Below are 15,380 nucleotides of genomic sequence, written 5' to 3'. Positions count from 1 at the left end.
ATATATATATATATATATATATATATATATATATATATATATATATATATATATATACTGTATATATAGTTAGTGTCAAATGTACTATAGATTATTACAATATACAACTTTTCCTAGTATAAAATATTTTTTTCAATTTTATTTATGGCATTAAATATTGCTATTTTGTAAGCCTTTTTTAACTAGTCACTGTAGAGTCATCAGGTCCCGATTTGTTGCATGTTATTTTTGGGTTTTTTTTGGTCATGCCCAGTGCATGTCCTCTTTCAGTGGGTCATATCTGGGGCAAAGTGTCTGTGCAGTTGACGGGGAGGTGTAAGAGGTATTGACCAGTTTAGATGGAGATTATGCTGATCGTCTTCACTGTGCGATAAGCTGCAGCTCATGTCCTAAGCAGAGTTGTCAGGTCCGTCCTGTGCTCCCCTGTGTGGGTTCGCTGACTCAGGCGGCTGGGTCTTAGCTCCAGCCCTGACGCAGATTATGACCTTGGCCGCCAGTCGTGGGAGGCCTCATTAGCGGCCCTCACCGGGACAGCCCAGAAAAAGTGTGCTAATTAACCTGCTAACAATGTCCTTGCTTAGTGAGCTCACTGCAGAGCCTCCGTCCGAGGATAATAGCCTTCCTTAGCTGCCAGAGCGGGAGCTGGAAGATGGAGCTGTTGTTTGGACTGATGCCCTGTTAAGGGGATGGATGGGGGAACTTGGATGACCTATAGAGAACGGCAGAGTTGTTTCCTAGATAAAGGTTAAATGGACCTTTGCGCTGCGCGGAGTAGCATAGTTTCATGCAAGTTTTTAATATTTTATAGTGCTGTTGACAAATTAGAATAGACAAACGTCAAATTCTGAATAACATTTAAATCTAAATGCTGTTTAAAAAGAGTTTTCTACTAGAGCTTGAGCTGTTTAGGTTGTTTGTGTTTTTTGTATGGTGCAACTTGTATAAATGTAGCATATTCTGTCAAATCACTTTGTATATTTTGCAGGGAATTAATGTTTCTTTTATAGATTTATTTCAGTCTCATTTATCTTTGTATTTATCTGGGAGTTTTCCAGCCTCAATGAAATATGAGTTTTCTGATCATAGATTTTTATTCATGTAAATGTAGTGAATGATTGTGCTTTCGCTGCATTGTGTGTATTCATTGTCTATATTAGTAACAATGTCTTTTGTTTATATATATTTATAATATTTATATCTAAATGTATTATGTTTCATTATTTTTTTTAAAAAAGTAGTATTTTTAAATTAAACATGTAAAATATAATTTTATATATAATTTATGTATTACTTTTTTCATAATTTCTAATAATTTGCATTTAACATGGCTCATGATCATTTAACCCATTACAATATTAACTTAAGTTGCATTTAAGATAATATCCTAATTTGTCCAGCATTTTTTTGCTTACTGAATGCTGTAATATTTATAAGTATCATGCATCTGATCTTGTGTTGTACACTCGACCAATGGCATTTCTGTCAGACATCTGGATTCTCGGAATGGCAAATGAATTTGCAGCCCAGTTCGGTCATGGAGAATAAATTCCTGTACGTGCTGTGTTGTTTGTAGCTGAACTGAAAGCGTGGCAGGCTGACATTACTGAAGCCCAGCCTGTAATCTATGGACTGTAAAACTAGCATTTCGACTGCCACAAACAGCAGAGCCACGGGCCCACCACAGAAACACAGCAGATCGTGAGACTGTCCTGTGACAGCCCGTAAAATGTCCCTCAGAACTCTCTTGACATTAGTGCGCCCCATAGACCGCCAGGCGCTGCGAGATATGCATTCAAATACTTCTAAATGCTAATCGGGAATTTGAAATTATTATGCATTATAATGCGATCAGAGCTGTAATCAGATTGCATTCAAATACTTCCATGACACACTTCTTCTATCAGTCTCTATAGAGACAACATGGCCCAAGCAGGACTTACAAGGGTTAATGAAGGATGAGTGAGGAAGGATGAGAGGGGGAAGGAGGCAGGAAGGGAGGTTGAGGGGACTGCCTTGTCCAGTTCTAATCTGTAAACCCTTCAGTTGGCCTTGAAGAGACGACCTGGAAGAGGAAGACAAGTGTGCGGCGTGAATATCGGTCCTGGCCTGGGATCAGTTTATCTTTCTACGAAGAGTTTTAACTCTCTTTCTTCATGTTTCATGTGTATATGAATCATGTGTGAACATTATTAAAAGAAGATAATAAAATACAATATTAAAAATAAATATAAAAATAAAACAATTAAAAGAGTGAATGATTTATGTGTAAACAATTATAAATTATATTAACATTTTATGAAATAAAACTGATATTTTCCATTTAATTTGTTTTAATAGGTTCCTTTGACCTAATTAAAGCCCCATTTAACAGATATTATTAGTATACAATATTAGCAAGATAATATTGATTCTTTGTGGGGCCAGTTTTACTCTGGCAAAAATGTATACAATTAAATCATTCCAAACAAATGTCAAATGTGACCTTGTGTGGATAGCTGGGGTCTTTGAATCAAATCATATAATATTTCTTATAGATAAAGTTTGAAACATTATATCAAGTTGAAACTAAAAGTTGAAGTTACTGTAAGATAACTTTAAGTATATATTAATAGGGCCTTGGGGTTTCTTAAGCTAAATATTCATTGGTTTCTTCACCTGTCCAAAACAGCTGACAGGATTGGTTCTCTGGTTGCAGTTACGAGCTTGCGTATGACACCAGAGCATAAGTGCTTCCTTAAATATAGCCGGAATTACATACAAATGTAATTATCCATTCTAATTTCTAAATCCGCACGCTCATGTTGAATGGTAAACCAGCGGCTTTTATTCACCACTTATCGGGTTCCTTTATGAAATGGCAGATCTCTAGAGATTACACTCATCCCGCGCCTCGTGCGCCTCCAGAGACCCGAACGATTTCAGCAGAGCGATCATAAAAACCATAATCACCTGGTTTAAGCTCATAAACTGCTTATGAGTTGAATGTGTTGATAAGAACATCTTAAGGTTGAAGATGAGACTGGATGAAACTCAAAATTGCTTGACGCAGGAATCTGTCAGCGCTCATTATACGCTTAAAATCCAAAAGACAATGAATGCAGAAGCGAGGCAAAAGAGCCAAAGGCAGAGAGCGTTTCAGCTTCAAGGGACCAAACCGGAGTGCACCAGGTCGACCGTGTTTGATTCAGTTGAGGTTGTTTGTGGTGGAATTACGTTGGGTTTACTTTTTGTATACTTTATGCATCGTTCTCCTTATGTATAATTGGTAAGTTTGATCATTTCAGTTTAATTGGGCAGAATTTGTCATTTTTCTGTATTGAACTTTTTTTTCTTTTTTAAATCCTGGTATGCTAAATGTGTGAGTGTGTTGCTATGCGTTATGAATCTGTGATTAAGAATCCCTAGAGATATTTACCCTTCCTCTCTCTCTTTCTCTCCCTTCTTCTTGCTTTCTGTCTTTCTCCTTTTCTTTCTTCCCTCTTCTGCTTTCCTTTTTCCAGTCGTGACAGTGACCTCTCAGCGATCATCTCCAACCTGCACCACACCCGACAGCACGGCATGCCCGAGGGCCAGCCCTGCTCCGACCTCAGACTCGCCTCCGCACACTCAGGTAGGACACACCTAGAGACAGCGCACCTGAGACACATTCACACATGAATGTTCTGCTATGTTATTATCCATGTGATTATGGATATAAAGTGAAAACATATGTATAGAGCAAAAGAAAACACATAGGAAGTGGTCTGGGTGAAGTAGCCAAAAATGCTTTTATGATTATGATACACACTTGTCAAATCTGTGAAATGTGCAGTATCTGACCTATAGTCTTGAATTATCGTTGTAATTGCTTCTGTGGCTTTCTCTGTGTATAATATTCTGTTTTATTGCCATCATACTCTGTTTTTACAGGGTTTATCCTTTGATTGATGTAGAACAATTACACTGATTGCGTGCTAGTATTTTAATTCGGTTTAATTTGCATGATTGAGGGCTGTAAGCTCATTACTCGCTCCATTGTGGCCATATTCATTCCATTACTTAATGCTCTTGTCTTCGCCTCTCTTAGCACCCAACTTAAACCACCGTTAAAACTACTCTCAGTAAATAGCTTTATTTGTCATTAATCTCGGACCAAACAGAAGGACTACCGGACATGCTGTGTGCTAATCTCATTGGTTCTCTGAACCACATGGTCACCCACAGGTTAAGTAATTTTGACCTGTCTGGTTTTACACCTAGGCTTTAATGTTTTTTGAAGATTTATGTTGCATGTAAATATTAAATTTTTTTTTAAAAAGTATTTATTTATTACAGTTTTTTATTTTAATACCAATTTTTTGCCATTTATTTTTAATAGTTTATACTTTTATTGTTATTAATTTTATTTTATTTAAATAATACTTTTTCATAGCAAGTCTGAACCACATAGTCACCCACAGCTTGAGTAATTTTGACCTGTGTGGTTTAATGTGTTGGTTTAAGATTTATGTTAATGTTAATGATATATATATATTTTTAAATGTTATTGAATTTTTTTTAAATATACTTTTTTTCAAGTCTGCAAATGACTATCACTATCACTAATTGCTTAAAGTTAGACATCCTTAGATTTCACTTTTTTTAATTTAGAAATTTTATAATTAGCACTAAAAATATATTAAATAGTTTTTATTAAATAATTAAATAGTAATGATTAAATAATAATAAATATTTTTTTATTTTTAGTTCAAATTAATTTGAGCGGTTTAAGTTGTAGTAAATACCGCACAGTCAAGTCATACTATGGATCCTATGGGTTTCTGGTAAAATGGCCATATGTGAATATATGTGTCTAAATCCTATTACATTAGCATCGGTCGAGCATAACAAAGTCTTAAGTGACTGTCCCAGTCCTCTATATCTCTCTGATCGTATGGCTCCAAATGTGGATCAAATCACCTTTACCAGGCTCTAGGTTTATACTAGACTGGAGATCTAAGGGTTGGCTTAAAAACAAGACCAGTACAATTAGCCATTACCCGAATGGAAGATGCTCAATTAATCGTAATCTTAATTGGAGAAGACACAAAGGAATAAGAGCGGAAGCCACCTGCAGCGTGGCTGATGACCAAAATCTGTCAGTTTGAGCGTTTAAAAGAGGTTTAACGGGTGCTTTAAGCAGCTAGACTCATGTCTGTAAACAAGTCCAATCCGATCACGCAGCGCGTCTAATTCTGTCTGCCAGTGAAATTAGAGAGCCACCGTCCCTGGGCCAGGTTAGGGGTCGAATGGATAGAACAGGCCCATTTGGAAGTGCGTTTTTCTCATGATCAGAAAGATGCACATTTATTAAATTTCACATTTGGCCACATGATGCTGCAAGACACAGCATGTTGGATGTAGCATTAAAGGTTGACCTTATATAAGCTTGAATCAAAGCAGACGCAAGTGTTCATTTTTCCATGTTCAGCTGCGAGACTCCAACAGCTTTTTTTGTTCCGTCACACAGTCTCTTTTACTTCCTTTCAAGTCTGACTTCTGTGGGTATGTGGTTGAGCGAGAGAGAGAGAAGAAAAGGTTGGAAAAGTGCAGAACAAATGAACGAGCAGAGCGTCGTATGGTATCAAGGGAGGGTGGACTGCAGTGTGGAGTCTCGAGACAGGCGGAGGAAGAGGAAGCCGACTGCCGCGCTGGGGTTGCTTTGCACTGGAAAGGCCCGTTAATTAAATCTGAGGGACAGACATGAGAGCTGACCCAGGCGTCAGCCGCAGCCAGTCAGCAATGGAGGAGAGGCGGCTCCCTTCCCCCCCACCGCTCCGTCCGGCCGGCCGGCCGGCCTGCTGGCCCCAGCGAGGGATGGGGGGGAGGGCAGGGCGCCGGCAGATCGTCTGGCTCTCTGTGTAGACTCCTAAACGTGGCTTTGCGGTCAGACCAGAGACTCTTAATAGGCATATAAGGTGTTTTTGCTTTTTTTCCCTCCCTTCCTGCCACTCTCATGGTTTCCTAAAGGCAGACAGGAGCGTCTGCGCGAGGCTGCTGTATATCTGGACCAGCGAATAGGCGTAGATTCCCTGAATTTGTATGTTATAATCTAAATCTTCTCAAGATGCAGCATTTACGTGTTTATACTGCAATTAAAGTGTCCTGTCAGTGATGTTTGTTTCCCCACCCCTACAAGTCTACTTGTCCTGTGCACGACCATCATTATATCTATGGGTGGGCCATAGCCCAATGCACTGTAAATCACTTTGGATAAAACTGAAAATAAAAATAAAATATTCAATTATATATTCAATAAATATATATAAAAAGACCTCAATCTTCAGTGTCACATGATCCTTCATCATTCTAATATGCAGATTTGGTGCTCAAGAAACATTTCTTATTAATGGTGAAAATTATTAATGATAAAAACCGTTATAGCTGCTCAATATTTCAGTGTTGCTTCAAAAGTTTATTAACTTCAGATTAATTCATATTAATTAATTAATTAATTAATTAAAAAACATTGGTGTAAACAAGATATTTTTTATAGATATTTATATTTTTTACTATTTAAAGTAAGAAATTATTACTTTTAGATTTCTGTTTTGAATAAATGCTGTTTGTACTTAAAATGTTCTATTCATCAAAGAATCCTGAAAAACAATATATCACTGTTCAGTTGCTTTGACACAATCTGTATTGTTAAAAGCGCTATATAAATAAAGGTGACTTGACTTGACTTGACACTGTTTCCACAAAAATATTAAGTAGCACAACTGTTTTCAGCACTGATTCAACATTGAAATTCAGAAAATTCAGCCTCTGTAGAAATAAATTACATTATATATTAAAATAGAAAAGAGTTACTATAAATTATAATAATATTATAATATCTCACAGATGTGATGGATGCAAGCCAAAAAGGATAAGATTATTCATAACAAATGAACAAGTCTGACATCAGTGCAAAAAACAGCTTCACATTATGTAACGCTTGAGATAAAAATAGTACATTCAAAACAGGAAAACTAGTTTTATAAAACTTTATGAACATCAACATCAGCTGCGGAAAATCACATGTTGCTCAAAAAAGGAAAACAAGTTTCTGGAGTCTAGTGCCTAAAACCTTGTGTTAAATATATATATATATATATATATATATATATATATATATATATATATATATATATATATATATATATTTTATTTCATTACTCTTATACTGTATGTACATAAAGCAATCTGGCATAGTAAAATCCACCCAAATGTACATATCATGATATAAACAGTATAGCAAAATCACCACCACTGACACATTTGTTGTCATACAGCGCAACCAAAATTATACGGGTTTTTTCTCCTTTTTCTGTCTCTGTTGATTCTCTCACGAACGCCTGCCTTTCTTGCATCTTCTTGCATTTTCCTCAACCACCTTTTGTCTCCCCGTCTTTTGTTTTCCCTCAATTGCGGCGTTTTTTGCCTCATTCAGTTGTTTTCTCGTTCTTTTTCCCATGATTTTGATCTTTCTCTTTTTTCTCTGCTCGTTTCCCTCCCTCATTTTCTGTCTCTCTCTCTTTCTGTCTGCCTCTCCCCTAAGGCTCTCAGTGGGGGAGCGGCAGTAGAGGGGGGCGGTGCTGAATCCTCTGGGCTGGCGGAAGCGCCGTGCTGCTCACTCCCCCCCCCCCCATAGCCAATCAATGCCATCCCTTCAGTTCTGGCCAAGCCCCGCAAACAGGGGGATCAATAAGTTATTAGCACCATTCTGTCAGCTGTAATGTGGAGATTGATTGGAGGTTGAGGCACCGCCGCGACGCCCGCCACTTCCCCTGCCTGATAAAGATGACAGATTAAGGGAATAAGAAAAGGGAATTAAGGAGTGTGGCCTGTCCAACTTGTCAGTAGCCGGAGAGACGGAAGGAGCAAAGGGAGGAGGAGGAGAAAACCAAGAGCCTCCTTCTCTGCTTATTTAGTCGTTTTGCTATTTCTCCATCCATCTAGCCTTCTCTTTTCTCCCCCCACCTCTAGTAAAGTTCTGCCCTTGTTTTGGCCCGGCTCTGCGCCGCACAGGCTGGAGTTTAAAGGAATTAGCAGCAGCGCTGGCAACAGAAGCCGTTCCGTGAGTTGGGTAACATGGCTGAGGCACGAGGCAGCTCCGAGCCTCCCTGTTTGGTGTTAAATGTGAGCATCACAGCTTTAAGAAGCAACATTTAATTGGTATTAAAGGCTTTCCGCCTTAAAATCTGTGACCCTGAGGCAGACAGGCGCTGCTGAAACCCTGCCTCTCCCTTGAGCGCACTGAGAGACAGAGAGAGTGCAGTATTCTCACTGCTGCGGATGGATTTTTGAAGCTCTTTGAAGCTGTTTTTTGCATTTATTTTTTTGAATTAGGGCTAAGTTTCAGGGTAGAGAAGTATATAAAGTGTGTATAGCATATTTTTACAAAAATTACTCTTTAAAAGTTTGTAGAAAAGACTAAGGTTTAATTTGGAAAATAGCAAACTAGCATATTACTATTTCTGCCTTTTGAGTTGTATGCTAATATGCTATTCCAAATGCAGCCAAAGGCTATGTGTGAAAAAGCATACTAACATAGTTTTTCCAAAATGTGCAATATACAACGGAAAATATGTTGAGACGTACTGTAATGTGGGATGCTGTACTCTCAACTTGACCTTCCATTTCCAGTGAAAACAAAGTTAAATTTTATGGCTTTTTTGACTCATTTCATTTGGACTGTCAAATGTTTTAGTATATACTCCACACTATGCACTATCCTTTGCACTATACACCAAGTATGCTAGTGTAAAGTATGTATTATGCGCTAAGTATGCTAGTATGAAGTATATATTTCACACTGTGAACTAAGTATGCTAGTGTTCTATTACAAACATACCTGAAGAGTTAAATCTAAACTTAGATCTTAAAGATTTAAGTTCTTAAATCTAAATGGCTCCTTCATACACTACCAAAAAATTAAAAATATGAGTAAAAATCATGCAAACAGAGAACAATAAATGGATAGGAGCATGAGAGAAGCGGGTGAACAGTTAACATGGAGGTTTATAAGGAGAAAACAAAACTGCGAGTGATTCAGTGTCGCTTCCCGCCTCCAGCTCCTCCATGCAGGATAACGGCTTCCTCCTGATGGTCCCGAACTCTCTCTTCTTTTGTTGAGTGCATTACTTCAGCTAGAGACCGAAGTGCTAAGAGCAGACAGAGTGCGGTCCGGAGCCAGGTTTCCTCTCCGCCTGCGCCGACGCCACGGGCACGCTGTCCTGCTCCAAAACTTTTCCCCTCTTGCTTACGAAACCATTTCATACTGCAAATCACTCTGTCCTGTGCTGTCAAATCACATCATGAGAATTTAAAGGTTTTAAAGGTTGTGTTTAATCACTTGGGGGGTTGATTCAGGGGACGGAGCGCTGTGTGAGTTTGAGCTGAAGGTATGAGTGACAGTTCAGGACCGTTGATTTCAAAGAGATGGAGATGGAGGTTGAGATGGAGATGGAGAGGAACTGGACTCAGCCCAGGGCTTTGGGAGTGTTGGCAGGCAGGAGGTTGCCTGATAAGACACGATGGAGCTTGGAGAACAGGCTGGGCTGGAGATAGCAGCGCTAGGGTGGCTGAGCCCTGTGGGAAAGACACTGCTGAGAGATTAGGGTCAAACAGAGACGTACAGAGAGAAAGAGAAAGGGGCTCAACATAGCTGCTACAGAAACCAGAGGGTGCTGTGGTATGTGTTTCCCAACCCTTTTCATCTTAGGTACCTTCATGCTCCTTTTAAAGGGACAGCTCACCCAAAAATTAACATTTTGTCATCATGCAGAGGTGCAGGCTCCCCATTGACTTCCACAGTATGGAATGCTATGGAAGTCAATGGGGACCATACTGTTCTTCTTTTATGTTAAACAGAAGCAAAGACAGTCATACAGGATTGGGGGTGAGTAAATGATGAAAGAGTTTTCATTTTTGGGTGAACTCACCCTTTAACTCCTATTATTTAACACCTTTTAAACTAAAACTTTACCTGCTTATCTGAAGTTTTTGCACATCCTTTGCAGGCATTTGAGCTCTTTTGGCTCATGCATAGACAGGAGCAGCCGATTGCTATAGTTTTACACTTAAAAATCGTATCAGTTCCACGTGAAGATAGAGAGCGGAAAATAATTGAATACGCCAAGGGAGATTCTTCACCTCAAAGGCCGACGAAAGGAGAAAAAGTGGAGCGAGAGACAGACGGAGGGAGTGTTGTTGTTGTCTTTGGGCAGAGGTTAGGATAGGAGATGGGGGCCCATTAGAGAGGCCCCTTTTTCTCTTTGGAGTGGGATAGACAGCCTTCCCCCCGATGAGAATATATCAAACAGCGTCATTAGTAAAGCTCGCTCCCCACAAAGAATCCCAGACTGAGCTCTGCCTCTCCAAAAGCTCTTTCAAGCTTGCTTTTCTTTCTCTCTCTGTGTCTCTTTCCAGCACTCTTATCAGAGAGAGGGATGAGCAGTACTCTTGGTGTCGAGAGGCAGGGGTGTGAGAGAGTAGTTTGTACTTTTGTGTCGGACATATACAGAGGTGCAGGCTCTCTCGGTTTTGTGCCATGCAAGAATCTCCCCCTTCACTCTTCTTTGATGTGTAGAGCTTTATTCATGGCTTACACATAAGGGTCATCTGTAGTAATGGCTTCCTTTAAAGACCTTGTGAAATCAAAATGAGAGTTTTTCAACTCTCTAGTTTATATGTGTTAGCTGTGAGCTTATTCCCATTAATTTTTCCCATAGGGGTTTAAAAAAAGTCTTTGTTAATAAGCCATGAACCAAACCAACCAGCAACAAGGTGAATCACAATATTACAAACTTTGAAAATCAGACAAAAAGACAAAGGTACAAGACATTGTACTTAAAGGCATTAATGCGGTAAATAACTCAATCCCATGCAAATCCCATGATTCATTGTGAATGACAATCAAATTAATAATGACAGGTAAATATTAAAACTATTTATTTAAAGAATATAGTAGATTTTATGTATATAAAAACACAATTTTTATGTTTACTGCAAAATATTCATATATATGCACAAATATTTAAGTAGTTTAAGAGTGTAGAGAGATTGCCTTTTATGTCATTCGCAGTGCTTAATGGGAGTTTGGCACAATTAGCTTGTCTTGATTCTCAGATTGGTGGAGATTTCTTGTAGAATCATGGGTAATGTAGTTTTTCACTAGGTGAAGGTTGAAATAATGCAGACTGACAGCTTTAACAAAAACATTGATGAACAACCTCATAGCTCAATGTAGATCGGCCTCTAAAAGTTTATAAATTATTATGGTGTAAATGAATGAGATTTTTACTTATTGAACCCAACTGTAGCACTCTATACCTGCAACCAACTGGAAAGTTTATTTGATAACAAATAGAACGATATGTCCCTTTTTTGCACCCAAATTTCCTTAAATACGAAAGATGTCAATATAAGAAAGATCTCTGCGCTTGTTGAATGAATGAATAATGAATTATGAGGGCTTTAAAATTATGCACCTGCAGTGCACCATAAATGTTTTAAAAATAACTTTTTATGATATCCATAGACAATAAATACAATAAAAGTTCAAATGCAAGCAACATGTATAATCCGTTTCCTCTCAGTTTATTGCGCAGTCCATTTAGATTAAGAATCAGACAGCAACAAAAGACAAAAGGAAGAGCATAACCCTGTGGCTTTGACTTTTTTTCTTCATGTGGCGCATGAGGGCAGAGAGAGAGAGAGTGAGAGAGGGAGAGGAGAGTGCAATGACAAACGGTCTCTTCCTTCCTGCATGCATGCACCACCATGCTCTCAGCAGCACCCCTCCCAGCGTGATTAGCAGGATATTGATTTGAGATATGTTTTGGGGGAGGAGGGTGCTGTAATCGTACACTAGACACCAGCGGCTCACTAGAGCGCTGCATTAGGCTAGTGCAGACAGCCTCCACTTTTCTAGAGAGAGAGAGAGAGAGAGATAAAGAGAAAAGGGGGAGGGAGAGAAAGAGTGAAAGAAAGGAAGGAAGAGATTAGCAAAAGGTGTGAGCTCTATATTCACTGAAAACAGAGAGTGAGAGTAAGTGAAAAAAGCAAAAAGGCGTAATAGCATGACAACAAGAGTTTGATAGAAGACATAGACAAGACCACTTACTTTTTTCAAAATTTTTTCTTTCTGGTCTTGTCATTTCTGGAGCTTTTACTCCATTTAAGGCCGGTGTGAAGACCAGGAGAGATAGTCAAGACAAGAAACGACAGTAGAGTGAGGGTGAGTGAAAAGAGAGAGAGAGTGTGTTTGTTCGAGATAGAGAGAGAGCAGGCTAAAGAATCTCTCGTTTCTGCACATGGCTGAGTAAGAACCAGATCTGTCATTCACGCTGGCGCAGGGCCCTCTCATCTCTTCGTATCTTTAGTCGCTCTCACAGCTCCATCATGTATGCAGGTATAGAGCCAGGCGGCGAGCTGCATGTCGAGGGGTTTAGGGGCCGTCTGACCGCATCTGAACCCGTCTAACCTATTTCTCTCTCTCTTTTTTTTCCACAGATGACATTCTAGGCAAGAGGAGAGCCTACTCCCCCAACAGCAGCAGCGAGTGCCCATCTGACAGCAAGAAGTCCCGCAGCGTGTCACCTAAAGGTAGGGGCCCCTCTCGTGCATGTGTGTGCATGTGCATATGTGTGCTGGAGACGATAATGCACTTCAATCAGAGCTGTTTAACCTTAGTACGTAAGATGGAGTAGGTGGGAATAGATGGAGCGAGATTGAGCGAGAGTGGAGGGAAGGGGTGGACAGATAGTAAGAGGAGGGAGGAGAGAACAACGCTCAGTGGAAGACAGACATCTCCTCCCCCCTCCTGCTAACCTTTTCACACGCTCTCTACAGAGAGTTCACAAGTACAGCATTCGCTAATTCATGTATGCATGCATACAGACGGTTCGGTTCTTAAAATAGTGAGATGTTCATTCAGACTTCAATAGCAGAACCTATATGGATTAATTCTTTTTTTTATTTCCTGCCCTTCTTACTAACACACTTCCATGCTCGGAATCGATCTGACTTGAAGTTATTTTGAAGTTGTATTGTTGAAAATTGAGTTACTAATATTCCAGTCAATAAGACTCTCGAATGTGACACAGATTATGTGTTGCTCTTTTTGAGGATGTGAATATCTTCAGAAAGCTGGTCAGCAGAAGGAAGCATGAAGTGCTCCAAAATTTCTTGGTAAACAGGTGCAGTGACGTTGGTTTTCAAAAAACACAATCCTGAAAAAAAAAAAAAACGCATCCTGTGCGAAAGCAAAATGAGTCTGCGCTGCTTCTGCACCGCTTACACATACTGTATACGCACTGCAGACGGAGTACGTGTGAACTTGGCGCAACAAGTCTAGTTCAACATCTAAGGCAACGCCTCAAATAGCTCTATGACCAATGCATGGCAAAAAAAATCTCTGGACACGGGATTTTTTTTCTTCCTGCCATGTGTCTATTCTAGAGACATTTTGTTACACCTTTACTTAGTGATTATTTTGCCTTATGTCTGTTCTAGAGACATGTTACAGCTTCTTGATAAAACTCTTAATTGGTTTTCTTTTGGAAATATGTTTCAAATTCATACTGAATGCATTTATGACTGTAAAGCATGTCTGTGTGTGTCAAAATCGTGATTAAAATCGAAATCGCAAAATTGATCAAGAAATCACGATTTTTTTTGTCCATATCGCACAGCCCTAGAACATACCCATAGCATATCCCACATTCATACTGACAACCCACATGGCACAACTAGGTATAAAAAAGACACAAATGCAGATTTACTAGAATTATTCTAATATATTTTGCATTGGCCTATTGGGGAGAAAATGAGCAATTGAGTAAGGGACACAGTAAGGAGGAAGGGGTGCTTGACTTCCTCCTTCTGCTAGGAAACAAAATTGTGGTTTATTTTTCCTTTCAGGAATATATGTTTGAATCTGTGCGATAAGCCCATGGTTTTGAGGTTTTTGTATGTCTGGATATCATTTGTACATGTAGTGGCACTTTTTGTATCATATGGTGAAGGAAAAAATTCTACAAGTGAGCACAGAATCACTATCTTCATGCTCATATTTACAGCTAATATTTATCTAATATGCAAATTGCTGAAGCTCCTGGGTATTGTCAACCAGCTGAGCTAATGAGGTGAAACAGCGCAACAGGCAGGCAGCCGAAACATCAGGCAGACTCAGTGACACCAAGTCAAATATAATCAAGCATCTAGCAGGAAGAGTTGAGCAGGCAGTGATCTGGATCTGTTCCTTAGACCAGTAAGGTGACCAGTCCTCATATGAGGTGCAGACTCTCATAGCAATATTGTTGTTTTTGTTGGAGGTTATTTTGTTAAAAATGATTGTTGAGATTCATATTTCACTCTTATGTTTTTAGCAAGACATTTACATACACTGTATTGCCAAAAATATTGGGACACCCCCTTCTAATGAACAGGTTTGACTTTAGTAATTTCCATGAGTAGAAATCTTAATGTTTAAGCATAAAGGGAATTGTGTGCTTCTAATTTTATAGCAACAGTTTAGAACAGGGCCCTTTTCAATTCTAACATGACAATGCCTCTGTGTATAATGCAAGGTTCAAAAAGAAATGATTGATTTAGTCAGTGTGGAAGAACTTGACTGGTCTGACTGATCCCAGCTGAACCCCTCTTTAAATGACTTTAAATGCAGACCTTGAGCCAAAAACTCATCACCAAACACCAATAACTTGTACATACACTATATGGACAAACATATTGGGACATCCCCTTCTTTAGAACAGAAAAGGGCACTTCCAAAACTGTGGCAGCAAAGATGGAAACATAATTCATGTATGTAAAAATTGTATTTCCAGCTCTGTTGCAACAGTTTTGGAAGTGTCTAAAATGGCTGTACCCATATGTACAAGTGATTGGTGTTTAGTGATGAGTTTTTGGCTCAAGGTCTGCATTTAAAGTCACAAGGACATTAAATTACCAAACACCAAATCACAGAAATTTGGGCCAATGAGATTTCACTGTGGTTGGAATTACTCATTCTGAAATACAAAAAAAGTAATGTTGATCAATATTTAATTAAATATTACTATTTTTGTAACAATCCAATATTCAAATAATAGAATTTCACATAACTGCATCTAGTATGTGACATCTGTATATATGTGTCGCAACACATCCACACCCAATAATCAGTTGACTGAGATCTCTCGTGTTTGGACAGCGTTTTATTTTGAGGCATTATCTGCTCACTCGACACCGTGTAGCCAATCAGTACGGCTGCTGCAGCGAGAATGATAAATGGGTGTTATGTGTGTTTTAGTCCTGTGAATTACAGTTGGCTTGCGTCGGTCACCCGCTGTGGATTAGCATGGCTTTGGAAT

General features: G+C 39.1%; 1 protein-coding gene across 1 annotated transcript in view; it reads left to right on the top strand.

The window, feature by feature from the left end:
• Nucleotides 1-15,380, top strand: part of LOC107591127 (sterile alpha motif domain-containing protein 11-like) — a 71,217-nt gene that overhangs the window by 35,616 nt on the left and 20,221 nt on the right. Inside the window, exons 4-5 of the mRNA XM_016280168.1 lie at nucleotides 3,501-3,610; nucleotides 12,520-12,612. Of these exons, the coding sequence (XP_016135654.1) occupies nucleotides 3,501-3,610; nucleotides 12,520-12,612 (203 nt within the window). The remainder of the gene's footprint in view (nucleotides 1-3,500; nucleotides 3,611-12,519; nucleotides 12,613-15,380) is intronic.

This window comes from Sinocyclocheilus grahami, unplaced genomic scaffold, assembly GCF_001515645.1.
Source record: "Sinocyclocheilus grahami isolate Dianchi unplaced genomic scaffold, SAMN03320097.WGS_v1.1 scaffold137.1, whole genome shotgun sequence".
In the NCBI taxonomy this organism is placed as follows: domain Eukaryota; kingdom Metazoa; phylum Chordata; class Actinopteri; order Cypriniformes; family Cyprinidae; genus Sinocyclocheilus; species Sinocyclocheilus grahami.
The sequence above is the reverse complement of the archived record's forward strand: the minus strand, read 5'-3'. Positions and strand labels throughout refer to the sequence as shown.